Source organism: Oncorhynchus keta, unplaced genomic scaffold (assembly GCF_023373465.1).
Source record: "Oncorhynchus keta strain PuntledgeMale-10-30-2019 unplaced genomic scaffold, Oket_V2 Un_scaffold_1315_pilon_pilon, whole genome shotgun sequence".
In the NCBI taxonomy this organism is placed as follows: Eukaryota; Metazoa; Chordata; class Actinopteri; order Salmoniformes; family Salmonidae; genus Oncorhynchus; species Oncorhynchus keta.
The window spans coordinates 759334-772500 of record NW_026290769.1 but is presented as its reverse complement, the minus strand read 5'-3'; the positions used below and the strand labels follow the sequence as shown (position 1 = coordinate 772500).

Genomic DNA, 13167 nt, shown 5'->3' with positions numbered 1-13167 from the left:
TCTCTCTCTCTCTCTACCCATCTCCTCTCTACCCATCTCCCTCTCTCTCTACCCATCTCCCACTCTCTCTCTCTACCCATCTCCCACTCTCTCCCCATCTCCCACTTCTCTCCCCATCTCCCACTCTCTCTTCCCCATCTCCCACTCTCTCTCCCCCATCTCCCACTCTCTCCCCATCTCCCTCCCCCATCTCTCTCCATCTCTCCCATCTCCTCCTCTCTACCCATCTCCCTCTCTCTCTACCCATCTCCCTCTCTCTACCCATCTCTCTCTCTCTACCCATCTCCCTCTCTCTCTCTCCCATCTCCCTCTCTCTCTACCCATCTCCTCTCTCTCTACCCATCTCCCTCTCTCTCTCCCCATCTCCCTCTCTCTCTACCCATCTCCCCTCTCTACCCATCTCCCCTCTCTCTGCCCATCTCCCCCTCTCTCCCCCATCTCCCTCTCTCTCTCCCCATCTCCCTCTCTCTCCTCTAGCTCTCTTCCTCTTTGTCTCTTTCCTCCTCCCTCATTCTCTTTCTATCATTTTCACTGTTTATAGACTGTCGCCTGTTCTCTCGGTCTCCCCTTCCCTCTATCATGCCCTCTCTCTCTCCCCATCTCTCTCTCCCCATCTCCCTCTCTCTCTCCCCATCTCTCTCTCCCCATCTCCCTCTCTCTCTCCCCATCTCTCTCTCCCCATCTCTCTCTCCCCATCTCCCTCTCCCCATCTCCCTCTCTCTCTCCCCATCTCCCTCTCTCTCCCCATCTCCCTCTCTCTCTACCCATCTCCCTCTCTACTGTCCCCATCTCCCTCTCTCTCTACCCATCTCCCTCTCTCTCTACCCATCTCCCTCTCTCTCTACCCATCTCCCTCTCTCTCTACCCATCTCCCCTCTCTCTACCCATCTCCCTCTCTCTCTCCCCATCTCCTCTCTCTCTCCCCATCTCCTTCTCTCTCTCTGCTACCCATCTCCTCTCTCTCTACCCATCTCCTCTCTCTCTCCCCCATCTCCCTCTCTCTCTCCCCATCTCCCTCTCTCCCCATCTCCTTCTCTCTCTCTGCCCATCTCCCTCTCTCTCTACCCATCTCCCTCTCTCTCTCCCCATCTCCTTCTCTCTCTCTACCCATCTCCCTCTCTCTCTACCCATCTCCCTCTCTCTCTCCCCATCTCCCTCTCTCTCTCCCCATCTCCCTCTCTCTCTCCCTCTTGCTCTCTTTCTCTGTATATCTCTCTTCCTCTTTGTCTCTTTCCTCCTCCCTCATTTTCTTTCTATCCCTTTCACTGTGTATAGACTGTAGCCTGTTCTCTCGGTCTCCCCTTCCCTCTATCATGCCCTCTCTCTCTCCACTATCTGGTGAGTCATTGGTTCATGTTTTGTTGCCTACCTCCTCCTGTCTCTCTTCTGTCCTTGACCTCTCACTCACTCCTTTCTCCTCTATCTTCCATCTTTCTTTTTTCCAGACTGTTCTCCCCTTCCCAGAATGGCTGAGATTCATACTGTAGGCTACCTTTAGAGTGGTTCTTAGTAGAGGTATGATTTTTTAACGCCGATACAGATTATTGGAGGACCAAAAAAGCTGATACCGATTTATCGGCCAATTTTTATATATATATTTGTAATAATGACAATTACAACCAAACTGAATGAACACTTATTTTAACTTAATATAATACTTCATTAAAATGAATTTAGCCTCAAATAAATAATGAAACATGTTCAATTTGGTTTAAATAATGCAAAAACAAAGTGTTGGAGAAGAAAGTAAAAGTGCAATATGTGCCATGTGAAAAAGCTAACGTTTCAGTTCCTTGCTCAGAGCATGAGAACATATGAAAGCTGGTGGTTCCTTTTGACATGAGTCTTCAATATTCCCAGGTAAGAAGTTTTAGGTTGTAGTATTTATAGGACTATTTCTCTCTATACCATTTGTATTTCATATACCTTTGACTATTGGATGTTCTAATAGGTACTTTAGTATTGCCAGCCTAATCTCGGGAGTTGATAGGTTTGAAGTCATAAACAGCGCAATGCTTGATGCACAGCGAAGAGCTGCTGGCAAAACGCAGTAAAGTGCTGTTTGAATGAATGCTTATCAGCCTGCTGCTGCCTACCACCGGTCAGTCAGACTGCTATATCAAATATCAAATCATAGACTTAATTATAATATAATAGCACACAGAAATACGAGCCTTAGGTCATTAATATGGTCAAATTCGGAAGCTATCATTTCGAAAGCAAAATGTTTATTCTTTCAGTGAAATATGGAACCGTTCTGTATTTTATCTAACGGGTGGCATCCATAAGTCTAAATATTCTTGTTACATTGTACAACCTTCAATGTTACTTCATAATTACGTAAAGTCTAGCAAATTAGTTCTCAACGAGCCAGGCGGCCCAAACTGTTGCATATACCCTGACTCTGCGTACAATGAACGCAAGAGAAGTGACACAATTTCCCTAGTTTAATATTGCCTGCTAACATGAATTTCTTTTAACTAAATATGCAGGTTTAAAAATATATACAGTGGGGCAAAAAAGTATTTAGTCAGCCACCAATTGTGCAAGTTCTCACACTTAAAAAGATGAGAGGCCTGTAATTTTCATCATAGGTACACTTCAACTATGACAGACAAAATGAGAAAAAAATTCCAGAAAATCACATTGTAGGATTTTTAATGAATTTATTTGCAAATTATGGTGGAAAATAAGTATTTGGTCAATAACAAAAGTTTATCTCAATACTTTGTTATATACCCTTTGTTGGCAATGACAGAGGTCAAACCTTTTCTGTAAGTCCTCACAAGGTTTTCACATACTGTTGCTGGTCTCCTCTAGAGCAGTGATGTTTTGGGGCTGTTGTTGGGCAACACGGACTTTCAACTCCCTCCAAAGATTTCTATGGGGTTGAGATCTGGAGACTGGTTAGGCCACTCCAGGACCTTGAAATGCTTCTTACGAAGCCACTCCTTCGTTGCCCGGGCGGTGTGTTTGGGATCATTGTCATGCTGAAAGACCCAGCCACGTTTCATCTTCAATGCCCTTGCTGATGGAAGGAGATTTTCACTCAAAATCTCACGATACATGGCCCCATTCATTCTTTCCTTTACACAGATCAGTCGTCCTGGTCCCTTTGCAGAAAAACAGCCCCAAAGCATGATGTTTCCACCCCCGTGCTTCACAGTAGGTATGGTGTTCATTTGATGCAACTCAGCATTCTTTGTCCTCCAAACACGACGAGTTGAGTTTTTACCAAAAAGTTATATTTTGGTTTCATCTGACCATATGATATTCTCCCAATCTTCAGACGGGCCTGGACATGTACTGGCTTAAGCAGGGGGACACGTCTGGCACTGCAGGATTTGAGTCCCTGGCGGCATAGTGTGTTACTGATGGTAGGCTTTGTTACTTTGTTCCCAGCTCTCTGCAGGTCATTCACTAGGTCCCCTCGTGTGGTTTTGGGATGTTTGCTCACCGTTCTTGTGATCATTTTGACCCCACGGGGTGAGATCTTGCGTGGAGCCCCAGATCGAGGGAGATTATCAGTGGTCTTGTATGTCTTCCATTTCCTAATAATTGCTCCCACAGTTGATTTCTTCAAATCAAGCTGCTTACCTATTGCAGATTCAGTCTTCCCAGCCTGGTGCAGGTCTACCATTTTGTTTCTGGTGTCCTTTGACAGCTCTTTGGTCTTGGCCATAGTGGAGTTTGGAGTGTGACTGTTTGAGGTTGTGGACAGGTGTCTTTTATACTGATAACAAGTTCAAACAGGTGCCATTAATACAGGTAATGAGTGGAGGACAGAGGAGCCTTTTAAAGAAGAAGTTACAGGTCTGTGAGAGCCAGAAATCGTGCTTGTTTGTAGGTGACCAAATACTTATTTTCCACCATAATTTGCAAATAAATTCATAAAAAATCCTACAATGTGATTTTCTGGATTTTTTTTCAAATTTTGTATGTCATAGTTGAAGTGTACCTATGATGAAAATTACAGGCCTCTCTCATCATTTTAAGTGGGAGAATTTGCACAATTGGTGGCTGACTAAATACTTTTTTGCCCCACTGTATTTGTGTATTGATCTTAAGAAAGGCGTTGCTGTTTATGGTTTGTTACACATTGGTGCAACAACAGTGCTTTTTTCACGAATGCACTTGTTAAATCACCCGTTTGTCGAAGTAGGCTGTGATTCAATGATAAATTAACAGGCACTGCATTGATTATATGCAGCGCAGGACAAGCTAGATTAACTAGTAATATCATCAACCATGTGTAGTTAACTAGTTATTATGTTAAGATTGATTGTTTTTTATAAGATAAGTTTAATGCTAGCTAGCACCTTACTAGCTAGCACCTTACTTTGGCTCCTTGCTGCACTCGCATAACAGGTAGTCAGCCTGCCACGCAGTCTCCTCGTGGAGTGCAATGTAATCAGCCATGGTCGGTGTCCAAAAATGCCGATTACCAATTGTTATGAAAACTTGAAATTGTCCCTAATTAACCGGCCATTCCGATTAATCGGTCGACCTCTAGTTCTTAGTTCCATAGGCTGAAGGGCTGAATACCTCTATTCATTTGTATTTCAACTTCACAGCTTTATTGTTTTGATAACAATTTACATTGTTACAAGTCATTTCATTATGTGATTATTGTCTGAAATATATATTTGTTATTTTTCTAATCAAAGTCACAATGTACATTTCAGGAGAAATGTTGAATGTATGTGTGTGTGTGTGTAGTGTGCTTCCCTCTGTGTGTATGTAAAAGCCAAGAGTTATGTGTGGTCAGCTCGTCACAGCAGTAGGATAAACTTATCCTAGGGCCAATTTCTACCCACAGACTGTAAACAAATAATACAATTCAGACCAGACTATTTGTCACGTATGCATGTACAGCTTTAAGAACCAAAGAGGAGGGGCTCCATCTACCAACCAATGGCAGAGACTTATTTCACAGTAGCACAAAATAAACCAGGAAGTGTAATGCGTGGCTGCATCTGAGAGACAGTCAGATCAACTCAAGGCTAAACCAAGGTATGGTAGTTAACACGCTCTGTGTAGCCTCTCTCTCTGTCACGGTGATATTACATGAGACAATGTATTTTTGTGCAGAATGGACTTCTAGTCAGCATAGGCTATTATCCAATCATCTCCAAGGAGACAGAGAGATAGACAGTGCGCAGCCAGGCAGGAACAGAACTCTCCATAGCCTGACTCAGCGTAACCAACAGTACTTTTCTCTGCTAGAGAGAGGGAAAGAGAGAGAGAGAAGGTGAAGATAGAGGACAGCATACCACTACTGTACAGAGAGAGAGAGAGGACAGCATACCACTACTGTACAGAGAGAGAGAGGACAGCATACCACTACTGTACAGAGAGAGAGAGGGAAAGAAAAAGAGAGAGAGAGAAGGTGAAGATAGAGGACAGCATACCACTACTGTACAGAGAGAGGACAGCATACCACTACTGTACAGAGAGAGGACAGCATACCACTACTGTACAGAGAGAGAGGACAGCATACCACTACTGTACAGAGAGAGAGGACAGCATACCACTACTGCACAGAGAGAGAGGACAGCATACCACTACTGTACAGAGAGAGAGGACAGCATACCACTACTGTACAGAGAGAGAGGACAGCATACCACTACTGTACAGAGAGAGAGGACAGCATACCACTACTGCACAGAGAGAGAGGACAGCATACCACTACTGTACAGAGAGAGAGGACAGCATACCACTACTGTACAGAGAGAGAGGACAGCATACCACTACTGCACAGAGAGAGAGGACAGCATACCACTACTGTACAGAGAGAGAGGACAGCATACCACTACTGTACAGAGAGAGAGGACAGCATACCACTACTGCACAGAGAGAGAGGACAGCATACCACTACTGTATAGGCGGGGTTGAAATAATAGTGAACGACTGTGAGAGTAGGAAACGAAAGAGAAAGGTTTCTCTAAACCTGAACTGACTCCTCTGTTCATGAACCACCTCCATTGACTCTGTAATGTATTGTGGTCAGTCTGTGTGTGTCTGTTGGGTCAGACTATTGGACATACTGTATGTTGTTGTGTGGGTACTGGGTGGTGTACTGCGTTACTGCATGTTGTGGTGGGGATCTACTGGTGTACATTGCATTCTTCTCTCAACAGACACTAACATTCTCTCCATCTCTCTCTCTTCCCAATTTATTTGCAACATACACTTTTGCTCCTCTCCTTGTTCTCATCCCTCTATCCCATCCGTCCTTCCAACGTTTGTCCATGGCTCTGCTTCTCCTTTACCTTCTCCTCTTCTCCGCTTTCGCTTGTCCAACTGCCCCGACCTGCCCCCAACTAACACTACCTACCCCCAACTAACACTACCTGCCCCCAACTAACACTACCTACCCCTGACCTCTCCTACCTGCTCCTACCTGCCCCCAACTACCCCTACCTACCCATGACCTCTCCTACCTGCTCCTACCTGCCCCCAACTACCCCTACCTTCCCCCAACTACCCCTACCTACCCCCTGACTCTCCTACCTGCTCCTACCTGCCCCCTAACTACCCCTACCTTCCCCCAACTACCCCTACCTACCCCCGACCTCTCCTACCTGCTCCTACCTGCCCCCAACTACCCCTACCTACCCCTGACCTCTCCTACCTGCCCCCAACTACCCTATCTTTCCCTAACTACCCCTACCTACCCCCGACCTCTCCTACCTGCTTCTACCTGCCCCCAACTACCCCTATCTTCCCCCAACTACCCCTACCTACCCCCGACCTCTCCTACCTGCTCCTACCTGCCCCCAACTACCCCTACCTTCCCCCAACTACCCCTACCTACCCCCGACCTCTCCTACCTGCTCCTACCTGCCCCCAACTACCCCTATCTTCCCCCAACTACCCCTACCTACCCCCGACCTCTCCTACCTGCTCCTACCTGCCCCCAACTACCCCTATCTTCCCCCAACTACCCCTACCTACTCTGACCTCTCCTACCTGCTCCTACCTGCCCCCTAACTACCCCTACTTCCCCTAACTACCCCTACCTACCCCGACCTTCCTACCTTGCCCCTAACTTCACTTTATCTTCCCCAACTACCCCTTACCTACCCCGACCTCTCCTACCTGCTCCTACCTGCCCCCTAACTACCCCTATCTTCCCCTAACTACCCCTACCTGCCCCTGACCTCCTACCTGCTCCAACCTGCCCCCTAACTACCCTATCTTCCCCCAACTACCCCTACCTACCCCGACCTCCTACCTGCTCCTACCTGCCCCTAACTACCCCTACCTTTTTCCCTCTAACTACCCCCTACCTGCCCCCAACTACCCTACCTGCCCCTAACTACCCCTACCTACCCCTGACCTTTCTCCTACCTGCTCCTACCTGCCCCCAACTCCCTACCTGCCCCCTAACTACCCCTACCTGCCCCCTAACTACCCCTACCTACCCTGACCTCTCCTCCTGTTTGCTACCTACCCCCGACCTCTCCTACCTGCTCCTACCTGCCCCCAACTACCCCTACCTGCCCCCAACTACCCCTACCTGCCCCCAACTACCCCTACCTACCCCTGACCTCTCCTACCTGCTCCTACCTGCCCCCAACTACCCCTACCTACCCCCGACCTCTCCTACCTGCTCCTACCTACCCCCGACCTCTCCTACCTGCTCCTACCTGCCCCCAACTACCCCTACCTTCCCCCAACTACCCCTACCTGCCCCCAACTACCCCTACCTACCCCTGACCTCTCCTACCTGCTCCTACCTGCCCCCAACTACCCCTACCTGCCCCCAACTACCCCTGACCTCTCCTACCTGCTCCTACCTGCCCCCAATTACCCCTACCTGACCCCAACTACCCCTACCTGCCCCAACGACCCCTACCTGCCCCCAACTACCCCTACCTACCCCCAACTACCCCTACCTACCCCCAACTACCGCCTCCTGCCCCCAACTACCCCTACCTGCCCCCAACTACCCCTACCTGCCCCCCTACCTACACACACCACTTACTCACACTCCTACCCCTGAATGCCCCCCTTGTCCACCTCAAATCCCCATTTCCACCTCAACCTGCCCCTGTTACTCATACTCCTCTCCCTTCTCCCCTTTGCCCCTTTTGACTGGGCAGTGTCCTCACCCCCTCTCTCCCTGGCCCACTCCCAGCCCTCCTCCTATTTCCTCCACCCTTACCGCCCAGGATACTGTGGTACTCATACGAGACCAGTCCCCAGGACCCAACCTCACAGCCACACTGAAATCCAGTCCACAGCCATAGGCCCTAACCCCTACACTACCCAGTCCACAGCCATAGGCCCTAAACCCTACACTACCCAGTCCACAGCCATAGGCCATAACCCCTACACTACCCAGCCCACGGCCCCTAACCCCTACACTACCCAGTCCACAGCCATAGGCCCTAACCCCTACACTACCCAGTCCACAGCCATAGGCCCTAACCCCTACACTACCCAGTCCACGGCCCCTAACCCCTACACTACCCAGTCCACGACCCCTAACCCCTACACTACCCAGTCCACGACCCCTAACCCCTACACTACCCAGTCCATGACCCCTAACCCCTACACTACCCAGTCCACGACCCCTAACCCCTACACTACCCAGTCCACGGCCCCTAACCCCTACACTACTCAGTCCACGACCCCTAACCCCTACACTACCCAGTCCACGACCCCTAACCCCTACACTACCCAGTTATCTAACCCCTTTGCTACACCATACACTCACACAGATATAAATGAAGACAGCCATGGAACTTATTCTGAGAATGATATTGATTCTGGATATAGTGACTATTTTAAGAAGGATGGAGGCCTAGACTCTGCACATCGTTTTGGAAAGGACTTCAAGAGCAACATTGATAGTTTGTATCGTTATGTGAATGAGTCCAAGACTAAAGAAAGGCTGGAGTATGGCTTTGTCTCTGAATCCATCACTGACTTTGACTCCCTCTACTGCACCGCTAACGTCACTGATAAACAGCCTCACACCGGCTCAGACACACTCGTCAGCAATGACACACACACTCAAGGCTGCACCACCCCATATAAAAACGTTGACGCGACGATGATGGCATATGCCAAAACACACACTGTCGGTTCCCTTGGTCGCACTGACACACACACACACACCTCTCACCCTGGCCAGAGCAGAACCTCTAAAGATCTCCCTCCCCTCCCTACCTGGTACCTCTACCACCCCAAAAACTGTCCCATCCACAGGGGTGCCCCACCCCGCCTCTCCCCCATCGGGGCTCTCGATCCCCCCTATCGCTCTGGAGCCCCCCCTCCGGGCCTGGACGCATCCTGCCTCAGCTCACCCCTGTTCCCCCGCTCTCACACCCTCCCTGCCCTGGCCGCCCCCCTCTACTACCCCTTCCTCTACCCCCCTATTCCCCCCAGGAAAACCTCCGACACCCCAAAACTCATCCAGGCTCCGCCGCTGCCGCCCACGCTGAGTAAGAGCTCTCTCTCTCACACACTCCCTCCCCCTGTCTAACACCCTGCTCTCTCTCACACACTCCCTCCCCCTGTCTAACACCCTGCTCTCTCTCACACACTCCCTCCCCCTGTCTAACACCCTGCTCTCTCTCTCACACACTCCCTCCCCCTGTCTAACACCCTGCTCTCTCTCACACACTCCCTCCCCCTGTCTAACACCCTGCTCTCTCTCACACACTCCTCCCCTGTCTAACACCCTGCTCTCTCTCACACACTCCTCCCCTGTCTAACACCCTGCTCTCTCTCTCTCACACACTCCCTCCCCCTGTCTAACACCCTGCTCTCTCTCTCTCACACTCCCTCCCCCTGTCTAACACCCTGCTCTCTCTCACACACTCCCTCCCCCTGTCTAACACCCTGCTCTCTCTCACACACTCCCTCCCCCTGTCTAACACCCTGCTCTCTCTCACACACTCCCTCCCCCTGTCTAACACCCTGCTCTCTCTCACACACCCCCTCCCCTGTCTAACACCCTGCTCTCTCTCACACACTCCCTCCCCCTGTCTAACACCCTGCTCTCTCTCACACACTCCCTCCCCCTGTCTAACACCCTGCTCTCTCACACACTCCCTCCCCCTGTCTAACACCCTGCTCTCTCTCTCTCACACTCCCTCCCCCTGTCTAACACCCTGCTCTCTCTCACACACTCCCTCCCCTGTCTAACACCCTGCTCTCTCTCACACTCCCTCCCCTGTCTAACACCCTGCTCTCTCTCACACACTCCCTCCCCCTGTCTAACACCCTGCTCTCTCACACACTCCCTCCCCCTGTCTAACACCCTGCTCTCTCTCACACACTCCCTCCCCCTGTCTAACACCCTGCACTCTCTCACACACTCCCTCCCCTGTCTAACAACCTGTTCTCTCTCACACACTCCCTCCCCTGTCTAACACCCTGCTCTCTCTCACACACTCCCTCCCCCTGTCTAACACCCTGCTCTCTCTCACACACTCCCCCCTGTCTAACACCCTGCTCTCTCTCACACTCCCTCCCCCTGTCTAACACCCTGCTCTCTCTCACACACTCCCTCCCCCTGTCTAACACCCTGCTCTCTCTCACACACTCCTCCCCTGTCTAACACCCTGCTCTCTCACACTCCCTCCCCTGTCTAACACCCTGCTCTCTCTCTCTCACACTCCTCCCCTGTCTAACACCCTGCTCTCTCTCACACACTCCCTCCCCCTGTCTAACACCCTGCTCTCTCTCACACACTCCCTCCCCCTGTCTAACACCCTGCTCTCTCTCACACACTCCCTCCCCCTGTCTAACACCCTGCTCTCTCACACACTCCCTCCCCTGTCTAACACCCTGCTCTCTCTCACACTCCCTCCCCCTGTCTAACACCCTGCACTCTCTCACACACTCCTCCCTGTCTAACAACCTGTTCTCTCTCACACTCCCTCCCCTGTCTAACACCCTGCTCTCTCTCACACTCCCTCCCCCTGTCTAACACCCTGCTCTCTCTCACACACTCCCTCCCCCTGTCTAACACCCTGCTCTCTCTCACACTCCCTCCCCTGTCTAACACCCTCTCTCTCACACTCCCTCCCCTGTCTAACACCCTGCTCTCTCACACACTCCCTCCCCCTGTCTAACACCCTGCTCTCTCTCTCACACTCCCTCCCCCTGTCTAACACCCTGCTCTCTCTCTCACACTCCCTCCCCCTGTTTAACACCCTGCTCTCTCTCACACTCCCTCCCCCTGTCTAACACCCTGCTCTCTCTCCCACACTCCCTCCCCCTGTCTAACACCCTGCTCTCTCTCACACACTCCCTCCCCCTGTCTAACATCCTGCTCTCTCTCACACTCCCTCCCCCTGTCTAACACCCTGCTCTCTCTCACACACTCCCTCCCCCTGTCTAACACCCTGCTCTCTCTCACACTCCCTCCCCCTGTCTAACACCCTGCTCTCTCTCTCACTCCCTCCCCCTGTCTAACACCCTGCTCTCTCTCACACTCCCTCCCCCTGTCTAACACCCTGCTCTCTCTCACACACTCCCTCCCCCTGTCTAACACCCTGCTCTCTCTCACACTCCCTCCCCCTGTCTAACACCCTGCTCTCTCTCACACTCCCTCCCCCTGTCTAACACCCTGCTCTCTCTCACACTCCCTCCCCCTGTCTAACACCCTGCTCTCTCTCTCACCTCCCCCTGTCTAACACCCTGCTCTCTCTCACACCCCTCCCCTGTCTAACACCCTGCTCTTTCTCACACACTCCCTCCCCTGTCTAACACCCTGCTCTCTCTCACACTCCTCCCCTGTCTAACACCCTGCTCTCTCTCACACTCCCTCCCCTGTCTAACACCCTGCTCTTTCTCACACACTCCTCCCCTGTCTAACACCCTGCTCTCTCTCTCACTCCCTCCCCTGTCTAACACCCTGCTCTCTCTCACACTCCCTCCCCCTGTTTAACACCCTGCTCTCTCTCACACTCCCTCCCCTGTCTAACACCCTGCTCTCTCTCCCACACTCCCTCCCCTGTCTAACACCCTGCTCTCTCTCACACACTCCCTCCCCCTGTCTAACATCCTGCTCTCTCTCACACACTCCCTCCCCCTGTCTAACACCCTGCTCTCTCTCACACACTCCCTCCCCCTGTCTAACACCCTGCACTCTCTCACACACTCCCTCCCCCTGTCTAACACCCTGCTCTCTCTCACACACTCCCTCCCCCTGTCTAACACCCTGCTCTCTCTCACACACTCCCTCCCCCTGTCTAACACCCTGCACTCTCTCACACACTCCCTCCCCCTGTCTAACACCCTGCTCTCTCTCACACACTCCTCCCCCGTCTAACACCCTGCTCTCTCTCACACTCCCTCCCCCTGTCTAACACCCTGCTCTCTCTCACACACTCCCTCCCCCTATCTAACACCCTGCTCTCTCACACACTCCCTCCCCCTGTCTAACACCCTGCTCTCTCTCACACTCCTCCCCTGTCTAACACCCTGCTCTCTCTCTCACACTCCCTCCCCTGTCTAACACCCTGCTCTCTCACACTCCCTCCCCTGTCCCAACACCCTGCTCTCTCTCACACTCCCTCCCCTGTCTAACACCCTGCTCTCTCTCACACTCCCTCCCCCTGTCTAACACCCTGCTCTTTCTCACACACTCCCTCCCCCTGTCTAACACCCTGCTCTCTCTCACACTCCCTCCCCTGTCTAACACCCTGCTCTCTCTCACACTCCCTCCCCCTGTCTAACACCCTGCTCTTTCTCACACACTCCCTCCCCCTGTCTAACACCCTGCTCTCTCTCACACACACTCCCTCCCCCTGTCGAACACCCTGCTCACCTGTCTGTCTAACACCCTGCTCACCTGTCTGTCGAACACCCTGCTCACCTGTCTGTCGAACACCCTGCTCGCCTGTCTGTCTAACACCCTGCTCGCCTGTCTGTCTAACACCCTGCTCGCCTGTCTGTCTAACACCCTGCTCGCCTGTCTGTCTAACACCCTGCTCGCCTGTCTGTCAGTCTGTCTAACACCCTGCTCACCTGTCTGTCAGTCTGTCTAACACCCTGCTCGCCTGTCTGTCGAACACCCTGCTCGCCTGTCTGCCACTCTGTCTAACTCCCTGCTCACCTGTCTGTCTAACACCCTGCTCGCCTGTCTGTCTAATACCCTGCTCGCCTGTCTGTCTAACACCCTGCTCGCCTGTCTGTCTAACA

The 13167-nt window shown here is 51.6% G+C and overlaps 1 protein-coding gene across 8 annotated transcripts in view; it reads left to right on the top strand.

Annotated features, from left to right (window-relative positions):
* Window positions 1–13167, top strand: part of LOC118379683 (AP-4 complex accessory subunit RUSC1-like) — a 45623-nt gene that overhangs the window by 15048 nt on the left and 17408 nt on the right. For 7 of the 8 annotated variants that reach the window (XR_008127085.1, XR_008127084.1, XR_008127086.1 and 4 more), the window contains exon 2: window positions 8109–9455. The exons of the other annotated variant lie outside the window; for it this stretch is intronic. Coding sequence is in view for 3 of the 7 variants with exons in the window: in XM_052513598.1 (XP_052369558.1) it covers window positions 8109–9455 (1347 nt within the window). In the remaining 4 variants the exon portion in view is untranslated. The remainder of the gene's footprint in view (window positions 1–8108; window positions 9456–13167) is intronic. 8 annotated transcript variants of the gene reach the window in all.